Below are 11,452 nucleotides of genomic sequence, written 5' to 3'. Positions count from 1 at the left end.
CACACATGTACCGAATGATAGGCACACTTGTGTGTCGTCCCGACATCGTATCGTCCTACTAATTTAACTTGGTTAATTGGATCCATCAACTATAATCTAATCCATATTTTATCCACCCAATGATATAATAACTCATCATTATCATAACTCATCATCATATTATCATAACTCATCCTCTAGCATATTACAAGTTACCAATGCTAACTAATTGTTATCATACTAGTTAAATAATTCATCATCATTCTAGCACATGATGAATACAAGCTAGAACCTAATACTCTCTCCTAGCATAAAAAGGTAAACGCCTCCATCTCTCCTATGAAGAATACAGATCAATATATCTCCAACTTGTGTCCTGCGCAAATCCTCATCGTCTCCGCCAAGTGGTTTCATGCGTGCTTTTATTGCTTTGCTCCATCCTTTGATTTTTAGGGTTTCACCCCTTTGAGATATCGAGTATCTAATTGGGAAACTCTCGTGCAGAATTGGTAGTAATCTAACCATATCCAAATAACCTTCGGTTAACATCACAGTAGGAAAAATATCTGGCGGGAGTATGTGTTGAAGAACATAATAATAGCATAGGTAGCAAACTAGTTTTGCTTAAGAAGAATGTATGCAAAAGATGGACTAGTCACACAATAGTAAAAAAATCTTACAAGATGTTTGAAGTGATGTTAACATGGTTTAACTCATACGTTTAGTGACACATATCGAGTATAACTATTGCCAATTAGGTAATTGGTCTTAAAATGCTCAACTTCATAAATAAATGAGATCACATGATTTTCCTCCAACCAAGTTAGCTTGGAGTCATAACTGTAGTAGGTCTGGTCTACTATGTGTGGTATATTTTTTGGAGAAGATAAATAAACCAATAATTAAAAATAAACAAGTTTAGTCGAGATGAGTACCAAATACTTTTCAATAAACAATATAAATCACTTGACAAATTTGTTGACAAACTCACATGAAGGTAGAACTGAAATCATTTGATCCACATGCACCCAAATTTCAATATTTTTTTCACGATCATCTTCATGACCAAGATCGAAGATTATTTGCAAGCTCTTCTAAAACTCTAATGCCTTGCATAGTGCTCTCCAATTGAACAACTAAAATATGTGTGGTCTACTTCATTTAAGAGCTTGACGTCAAAAGTGAAAAGTTTAGTCCTAGGCTCTCTTAGTCTCTCTACTCTCCCTATCTTCAAAATGAAAATTGTCCAAGACATACAGTCTTGCAGAGCATGTAATGCATTAGTCAAATAGTAAAAGAAACAAAATTACACATCAAAGCAAAAAAAACACATGCCATGCTTAATTACAAAAAATACATGTCATTGTTACATAACGTAGAAATTTCAAACTCCTCCTTTAGCGTGACAGTGAAGCACCTACCATTGTCTAAGCAAGGATAACGATTGCATATACCCATGTCGCGGTGCAGTAAACGCACCCGGGGATCCCATCGTCGTCAGCCATTTTCCGTGTTCATGATTCAAAGATTATAAATCGATGACAATTATACCAGAAACTCAACAGACAAATCACTATTCAGCATGGGTTGACTTTTAATCTATCGAGGCTTTCTTGAAAAACTCTCTATCTCATGGTGTATATGGTGGTCACTCCCTCACGCTGATATGTGGTGTATATATGTGGTGGACACTCCCTCATAATAATATTATGCCCATCGCTGCTGACCGTTCCTCCCTTCAAGAGTTGGGATTCTTCCTCTAGTATTTCAATCGGCGGTGATGGTCGCTTCCTTTCCCTCTCTCACGCATTATACCAAGGTATATATTGCGAGAAGAGAAAGAGGAAACAACCCCCCAACAGTCGGGATTCCTCCATCAAAAATAGACTGGAAGTCACACAAGGAGCTCTGACGGACTAAAAGTCAACCCTAATAAGCATCAGTCAACTATCATTACATTTATGAAGTAATGACATGAAAATTGACCTATGTTTTGCCAGAATGTCATCTAATTCATGTTTTTCCAAATGATACACACTCGATATTTACTACTTTCTAGTACAAGTCATGCCATAATTCACAATTTTTTTGCATGACCTTTTATAAAAACAAGACATATCGAACGAGTGAAATTTGTCGGAACGGAAATGAATTAATATTTCAGAAAAACATAGGCCACTCGGAGATGTTCTCTGCAAAATCATACACACATGTCCAAATAGAAAAGCCATACACAATTCTAAATAACATCATACACATGTCCGAGGAGAAGAGAAGAACGAGGTGGAATTTTAGCTTTTTCAGTGCTCTAAAGCACATGAAGTCTGGAAGAGATTAGGAATGAATGATATTATTGAGAAAGCTTGTGAGACTGATAGGGCTGGTGAGGCGGTATTGGAGTATTTACTGCTTTTACCAGACCAAGAATTGAGGATTATGAGACGCCATAACGTCCGTGAAATGATAGGAATTTCTGCATGGTATTTATGGTGGGAAAGGCGAAAGTTGGTGCATAACGAGAAAACTCGGAATGTTCATATGATATCTATGGGTATATTGGCTCTAACAACAAATTTTGTCAATGCATCACCCCCAAAGGCCTCCATTAGAAAAGAGGGATGGTCTCATTCCCCTAGGGGTTTTCTTAACGTCGATGCTTCTTTTGATCATGATCTGTTACGGGGTACGATGGGGGCAGTCCTTCGAGATGGTAAAGGAAAATTCATTGCAGGGGGTAATAGCAAGATTGACCACTGTTTGTATGTATTGATGGATGAAGCAATGACACTCAGATTTGGTCTAACTCTGGCGCAAAAGGCGGGATGTAATCGTCTCATTATCAACTCGGACAATATGGAGGTTATTGAGACAATGAAGGAAGGAGGACGATCTGCGGGAGCGGCGACGACAATTTTTGATGTCTGTTTCCATTTTGCTTGTGATTTTGTTGCTAGTAGATTTGAACATTGTAGTAGAGAAGCTAATAAAGTAGCTCATGAATTTGCTAGATTAGCTAAATTTTCTAGGGCTTCTGACTGGTTTGATGAACCACCAGATGAAGTTGTATCGATACTCTTAAACGATGTTTTGATTATATCTAATGAATAAAGATCTTGTTTTCCTCAAAAAAAGGTGGAATTTTAGCTCATCAAGAAGGATGTAGAGGAAGTAGAGGAAGCTCCAATAACGGTCACTTGAGTGAGACACGATACTACAAAGCCTGCATATTCCACCGAGTAAAAAAATTAGATCATCAAATGTCATATAACATTCTTTCATGACAAAGTTATAATAACATAAAAATTATTAAATTGTCCAACATATTTCTATATTGGAAAAACCTATTCGATACCTAAAACATTTCTATATTCAAGAAACCTATTCCATACCTAAAATATTTAAAGGTATTTTTTATTCTATTACTAACTTTTTTACTAAAACTTTTTTTATTCTATTTTTAGTGAAAATTTTCTATTACGTTACTATTTTCTTACTAAAAATTTTCTATTCCATTTTTTACTGATTTTATTTTATATTATTACTATACCAGGTTCAAGTTCTTTTTCATATAAAAAAGTTCAAGCTGTTGAAATGCTATCCAAATCTATTATCTTATGAAAAAAGTACTAGTTTCACATTTTCATATCAAAAAAATATTAGCTTCACATTTTCACAGCTAATCATCTACTGGTACTACATCTATAAAAACACCTACGGAAACTTGCATAGAATAGGACCATTTAGCACATCATCTCCATCTAAACGTAGAACTTGGATATTTTTTAGAACTTGAAAAAAAAGCATCCACAATCAATCCATCCATGTAGCAACATCCAGAACCAATCCATCCATACATCTAAAAAATTCAGCAACATCAGTCCACCCATCTAAGCAACAAGGAAGGAGGGAGGGAGGGAGGGAGGGAGGAGGGAGGAGAGATGTTACCTCGGTCGCCGGGGGGGGGGGGGGGATGGCAGTGGGCGACGGCTACGGCGGCAACGGTAGAGACGTCAAGAGTGTGATGGAAAGAGTGAGAGAGACATGCACAAGATGTGGATAAGGTGTCCCTAGTAGTAGTGCGGGCTCTATCCAACGCTACTACTAGGTGGTGCGAGGGGGCTGAGCTCGGGTGTAAACAATAGTAGCGTCGGGTCCATACTGAGCGCTACTGCTACAATGTTAGTTATAGCGCGTGTTATACGGCCGAGCTGGTACTATAGCCAGCCCTCGGGGGCACGATGAGGGCCACCTAATAGTAGCCCATGCTACTACTAATAAGTACATGAGCGTTGTCTCCTGGCTGATGCTGCTGCTAGCGTCGGCCCACCATCGCACGCTACTGTTAATCCTTTATCTATAAGGTATTTTCTAGTAGCGTGGTTTTGTAAGTTTTCTATTTTTTATTTTATTTGGTTTCAGCTTAAAAAAATAAAGGTCAAATACGTTTTCAAGATTAATATATATTTGCGGATTAGATCGGGCCGACATGGATGACAATGGCCAAACTACTTTGAGATGATTTAAGGATGGTATTTCATCCGGTTATGAGATAGTGCATAAATTATGACAATGTTTTTTATTAATATTTTTTTGAAATAATAACATTGGCTTTATTTTTTCAAAACTGATTCACCTATATCTTATTGATTATTTATGATAATTAGTAGAATAGGTTAAATAATTGAAATGAGCATGAACTTGAAATGTCATGATAAAACAAAAAGGCTTTCTGATTCCTAGACAATGCATAAAACATGTCGATGTGTTACTTTATCATTATTAAAAATATTTAAAGTTTTTTAAATAATAACATTGGCTCTAAATTTCACATTTGTTTCATGTCTATATTTTTTTACGAACATCACAACTTTGAAGAGCTCAAGAAGTGAGAACCTATATGTTTTTCTTCTTTCAGAAAGGCCAAGGCCATATACTAGAGTTGACCAACCCTCACAAGACCATCCTTAATAATTACAAATTATAGACATGATTTTAGGAAAGTAGGCGTCGCCTTCCTATTGCGCTCGTCGGTGGTGTGTTGTAAGCAAAGCTCAATACCGCCTCGGGACATCCGAAAGACCATCGAAGACAAGGAAACACAAATGCAACAGCTGAGAAATAGCTAGTCGAAGTGAGAAGAAGCCTTCGACAATGATCTATGAAACTAATCACCATTTCGGAGAAGAAGACGATCATGAGGGTTGGATGACCACCCCATACCCTTCTAGATCTGGAGGGACCTATCCTCAAAAAGATCATCGATGAAGCTGAAACTAGTTGAACTTCGCATGTTGGACACCTTCGAAGACCACCTAAATAACATGAAGACAATCACATCCACTAATCCAAAAGAGTGGTGACCACACGATGCCCCACACCCTGCTCTACACCATTGTCAAGACCGCCCCGAGTGAGTCGGGCCTCCTTTACGCCACCTCAACATCGTTGTCCGGGAATTGAACTCTAACCCTAAGAGACCTAACTACAGTGTCGCAATAAAGGTCCATGGCCTCACTCTGCTCGACACCGAAACAGCAAGTGGAGGAGGAGGGGACATGTGGCCTCGCCAACACAGAGTTGAAGTGATGGTGACAATCTAGGGTTTCTACTTTTTAGAGAGTGAGACAACCAAATAACCTATATTGTTGAACCACCATGATCAGGGGCACAACATCGCTATAACTAGTGGTATGATGAAGTAGGTCACGACAACCACACCAGGATAAGTACGGATCCAAGAAATACTTATTCCGCACACATTGCAATCTCTTAAATTGGTGTAGGATGGTTCAGCTCCATTAATTAGGGAAAGATTATAACACTAGATATATATTAAAACTATTTTTGTTGATTTCTATAATAAGTCGAAATATGTTGTCCCTTACCCAGCTTACTCTAGAACCCAACCAAAGCTAGTTTTTTTAAAGCCTATTAGCCAAGTTTTATAGTAGGATTCTAAAAAGATAGTCTTGGTTGGGTTTTTAGAATAAGTTGAGTAGTTCAAAAAAACCACCAAAGAACTGACCTAAGCTAAGGATTGATCCCACAACCAAACTAGCAAAAACCGTCAATCACATGATTTTATAGTTAACCATTCGTTTAGTGTCTACTCCTAAATATTCATAATTTTTTAATTTATTTACATGGGAAACACAGTGGTAAAAACGAAAAAAAAAACGCTAGCTAGGTTTCCTAAAACACGATCAACTCTTGCTAGCTCTATGCATGTCATGATGCTGTTCAAGGAAGCGAAGGTGCTCATGAGATTTGATAATTTCCATACTACAGTTTTGCATAGGAATATAATAAGGGAGTGATCTGCACCGGCGCGCCGGCCGTTCGATCCACCAACCCCGTGCGTCCGCACCGTTGGATCTCCATGCAACATTTTTTTCCCGATGCAGCAAAATTTTGATGCGATGCAGCAATTTTTTCAACGGTTGCAACAAAAAACAAAATTTGTAGCAAAAAAAATATCTACGTGATCGTAGCAAAAAAACGAAGCTGATGGTACGTGGTAGCAAAAGTGAAACGCTGGTTGTAACAAATATTTACGTGACGTGTATGCAACTTTTTTAGTGAACGGTTGCAACAAAAAATGATGCCGGTTGTAGCAAAAATTAACACGGTTGTAGCAAAAGTAAAAACATCGATTCTAACAAAAAATTTGACGAACTGGAGTTGCAACCAAACGTATATGCAGCTTTTTTACTGAACAAATGTAGGAAAAAAATAACGCTTGCAGCAAATATGACGCTGATTGCAACAATTTAAACGAAAAAATGTTGCATGCCCAGTCAGCGGACGCGCGCGGTCGTGTGCGGCCGGCCGAACGGTTCAGCCGGTGCACTGGCCAGAAACGATTCTCATATAATAATGTAGCATTAGCATGAAGAAGGAGATTCCGAGATCCTATAACCCAATGGAGGTATTCCGAGATTCCGAGATTCCGAGATATTTTTCTTGTGATTTTCTCTCCTGCTGATTCGACAAAAGATTTGAGGAAACCGGATGGTACATTTTCTTAGAGCATCTCTAGAAGACCCCGTATAATCGTTGGAACTGTAAAATTCCGGTGATTATACATATTTGATTCGTTTTACCTGAAAGAATAGGTACCGTAAACGAGGCCAAACCCATAATTTTTTTGCGGTGGTCCGCAAATGAGACCCTGCAACCACTATATCTACGGGTTCAGCTGCTGGATATGGGACCGAACCCTATCACCCCGTCGTTGCAAAAAATCCCCACCCCTCACCGTCGGCGCCTTAGATCTGTCGCGCGCGCCTCCAATCCGCCGCCTCGCCCCTCCAATCCACCGCCCGAGATGGCCAATTCCGATGGCTGTGGCAACCACGACCCCGAGAGGGCGCGTCGCCCTGCGGTACACGCGCTGGGGCCGGTCGCCGCCGTCGTCGCTCCTCCGCCATGAGACAGAGGAGTACGACCGCACTGGGGCAGCTCCTCCGAGGCGTCGAGCTCGCGCTCGCGCTCCTCCCTTCCTCCGACGAAGAGGGAGCTAGAGGAGCTGCCTTCTGTGAAGATGGAACCGGAGGCCGAGGCGGGGCCGGAGCGGTGTGTCGGGGGCGTCGTCGGACCGAAGGACTTCCTCCCCCGATGGAGGCGAACACCCTTTTGCCCGCGCTGCTAGCGCAGTGCACGGGAGGCGGAAGAGGACCAACAACGTCGTCGGAGGGACGAGGAGATCGACACCATGCTCTACGAGCAGAGTGTCGCGTCGGCCCTCGCCTTCGACGACAAGGTGGAGGAGTGGCGCCGCGAAGCCACTGAGCAAGATCGCATCTACGTCGACCTCCGCTCCTCCTACGACGGCGACTAAGCGTTGTCGTTGGACAACTACCGCATGAGCTCTGGTGAGCTTAATTTTGCGTAGTGCGGTAGGGTAGTTATTAGCTCCGGTGAGCTCCGGTGAACTTTGTACTAGCTCTAGTACAAAAATGTACTAAGCTTGAGACACTTATTTTGGGCAGAAGGGAGTATATAAGTCTTTTTAGAGTTTTCACTAGAAAACTACATACAGATGTATATAGACATACATTAGAATATAAGTTCATTCATTTTGTTCCGTATGTAGTCTCTTAATAAAATCTTTGAAAAAACTTATACTCTTTCCGTTTCTAAATATAAAACCTTTTAAAGATTTTACTAGAAGACTACATACAAAACAAAATAAATGAATCTATACTTTAAAATTTATCTATATACATCCGTATATAGTTCATAGTATAATTTTTTAAAGTTCCTATATTTTAAAATAGAGAAAGTATCTAAGAACGGAGAAAGTACTATCTTCTACCTTTATGTAAAAGGCTGACACAAGTATGCATGCAAAGACAACAGCTACAGAACAATCTAACACACCATATGCTTCGTATTGTGTTGTATTGACATTTTCCAGTCTAGTACTCCATCCGTTTTAAAATTATTGTCTTAAATTTCTCTAGGTATGGATGTATCTAGTCACGTTTTACTATTTTAATACATATATTTTTAAACAAACTTAAGACAAAAATTTTAAGACGAAAGAAGTATTCAATAAACAATGTAAAAAAAACTTCATCAACGCTCGGATCACAAGGGCGGCCGATGCAGGCACAGGAGGTCCGAAGAATGTATTTGGTGCAGCGGGGCAATTGATGCTACCGTTGCACCGGACCATGTTGCACATTTAATTTTTTTTTTAAAATCTAATAATAAATTAGTGCATCAATAAAATATCAATGTATGTGGTTATAAAAATTGAAAATATTGTCTGAGATAAAAATATGCCAAATTTGATATCAATGTGTTAATGGGCAAAAACTGAAGGCCAACTTGTTTTATGTACTATTCAGTGTTAAATTTATTATTTTATTATCTCAAATAATGTTTTAAATTTTGATCTGAATTTTTATGACATTATTGATGTTATGTCAATGTATTAAATATATTCAGATTTTTTTTGAATATTTTTGAATGTGCAACGGAAGACCGAAGACGGGTGTACCGGTAGCACCGATCGTCCCGGTGCACCAGATACCCCGGGAGGTCCGATGCATGGTAGTTTTTCCGCTTTGCAGAGCGGTCAAATGGATTTGCCCACCAACCAGCGCATGCAGTGTGAGGTATCAGTTCTGACCAGACAGGAGCGCCGGGAGGGTGCATCTCATCCTCATGGCAAACCCACGTCTCGCCTCCGCCGCCTACCCAGTTTCCCATGCCGGCACACGGGTTCCGCCCAAAACCATCAACTTTTGCGGCATCCCCTCGTGCATTCGCCATCCCCGCTCACGCATACCATACGACGACCCACCTACCGTTGTCAACCCCACGGCCGGCGTTATATTAGCACGCCACGGGACATGGCACCTTCACAGCAACCAACAACATAGTTACTCGTATCAGCAACGCCAAGCTAGCACCCGCGCAGAGCACAGCATGACTGCCTCCGCCTCCGCGCGTAGGATGGCCTTCGCCGCGGCGGCCTCCCTGGCCGTGTACTGGCTCCTCAAGTCGTTCCTCCACACACCTCACCCCGCGCTGCTGCCGGCGGCGGCGGCCCTCGTGGCCCTCACCATCACTCTGGGAGCTTCGGGGAAGGGTGGCGGCGCCGGCGCTCCTCCCGGGCCCGCGGCCGTGCCGGTGTTCGGCAACTGGCTGCAGGTGGGCAACGACCTCAACCACCGCTTCCTGGCAGGGCTTTCGGCGCGGTACGGCCCCGTGTTCCGCCTGCGGCTGGGCGTGCGCAACCTGGTGGTGGTGTCGGACCCGCGGCTGGCCACGGAGGTGCTCCACACGCAGGGCGTGGAGTTCGGGTCCCGCCCGCGGAACGTCGTCTTCGACATCTTCACGGCCAACGGCGCCGACATGGTCTTCACCGAGTACGGCGATCACTGGCGCCGCATGCGCCGCGTCATGACGCTGCCCTTCTTCACGGCGCGCGTCGTGCAGCAGTACCGCGCCATGTGGGAGGCCGAGATGGACGACGTCGTGTCCGACCTGCGCGGCGGCTCCGCCGCCCGCGGCCCCGGCGTCGTCGTTCGCCGCAGGCTGCAGCTCATGCTCTACAACATCATGTACCGCATGATGTTCGACGCCCGCTTCGAGTCCGTGGACGACCCCATGTTCGTGGAGGCCACCAAGTTCAACTCGGAGCGCAGCCGCCTGGCGCAGAGCTTCGACTACAACTACGGCGACTTCATCCCCATCCTCAGGCCCTTCCTGCGTGGCTACCTCAACAAATGCAGGGACCTGCAGACCAGGAGGCTTGCCTTCTTCAACAGCAACTACGTCGAGAAGAGAAGGAAGGTGATGGACACGCCGGGGGACAAGAACAAGCTCCGATGCGCGATCGACCACATCCTCGCAGCGGAGAAGAGCGGCGAGATCACGCCGGAGAACGTCATCTACATCGTCGAGAACATCAACGTCGCGGCCATCGAGACGACGCTATGGTCCATCGAGTGGGCGCTGGCCGAGGTCGTGAACCACCCGGACGTGCAGCGCAAGGTCCGCGGCGAGATCAGGGACGTGCTCGGCGACGACGAGCCCATCACCGAGTCCAACATCAGCAAGCTGCCGTACCTGCAGGCCGTGATCAAGGAGACGCTGCGGCTGCACTCCCCCATCCCGCTCCTCGTCCCCCACATGAACCTCGAGGAGGCCAGCCTCGGCGGCTACACCATTCCCGAGGGCTCCAAGGTCGTCGTCAACGCCTGGTGGCTGGCCAACAACCCGGAGCTGTGGGAGAAGCCGGAGGAGTTCAGGCCGGAGAGATTCTTGGGCGAGGAGAGCAACGTGGACGCCACGGTCGGCGGCAAGGTGGACTTCCGGTTCCTCCCGTTCGGCGTGGGCCGGCGCAGCTGCCCCGGCATCATCCTCGCGCTGCCCATCCTTGCGCTCATCGTCGGGAAGCTCGTGAGGAGCTTCGAGATGGTGCCCCCGCCAGGCGTGGACAAGCTCGACGTGAGCGAGAAAGGCGGGCAGTTCAGCCTCCACATTGCCAACCATTCCCTCGTCGCATTCCACCCCATCTCAGCATGAGCAATTCATTACTTCAACCCAAAAGCCTGTTCTACATGCACATTTACTTTATCCACCTCATCAGCGACCGACACGTAGCAGCGCCCATGATTTAAGGGGTTTGCATTTTTTTAAAAGGAGGATCGTCCCTCGCGTGTTCATAAAGGGTTTACATAATGCTTTTAAGCTTTAAGAAATCGGTTTACATGATGCTTTTCAGCTTTAAGAAATGCATGTATTTTGCAAATCCAAAATGTTAGTGCCTTCCATTCGTCGACCGTGGTCACCGAAAGGTCTTTGGTAAGGTTCATCTCACCATATCCGGTGGTTGACTTGAGCGGTGAGATACAAACTACGGACGACGGCTTGACGCAGAGGGGTGTCCTTGACGCAGAGGGGTAGTTGTGCGGTGGTGGTGATTGCACATCGCATGTAGCTGTTGGGATCACGG

General features: G+C 44.1%; 1 protein-coding gene across 1 annotated transcript; it reads left to right on the top strand.

Moving 5' to 3' along the window:
* Positions 1 to 9,335: 9,335 nt before the first annotated feature.
* On the top strand, positions 9,336 to 11,220 carry LOC123409106 (cytochrome P450 CYP73A100-like). Its single transcript, XM_045102089.1, has one exon. It carries the CDS (start codon positions 9,418 to 9,420, stop codon positions 11,020 to 11,022), a length of 1,605 nt encoding a protein of 534 aa, XP_044958024.1. The 5' UTR covers positions 9,336 to 9,417; the 3' UTR covers positions 11,023 to 11,220.
* Positions 11,221 to 11,452: the final 232 nt, after the last annotated feature.

Source organism: Hordeum vulgare, chromosome 7H (assembly GCF_904849725.1).
Source record: "Hordeum vulgare subsp. vulgare chromosome 7H, MorexV3_pseudomolecules_assembly, whole genome shotgun sequence".
Classification (NCBI taxonomy): domain Eukaryota; kingdom Viridiplantae; phylum Streptophyta; class Magnoliopsida; order Poales; family Poaceae; genus Hordeum; species Hordeum vulgare.
This window is presented reverse-complemented; position numbering and strand designations above follow the sequence as displayed.

Excerpts from the sequence above, each read along its gene's own strand:
- LOC123409106 (XM_045102089.1), top strand. The coding sequence starts at position 9,418 with ATGACTGCCTCCGCCTCCGCGCGTAGGATGGCCTTCGCCGCGGCGGCC.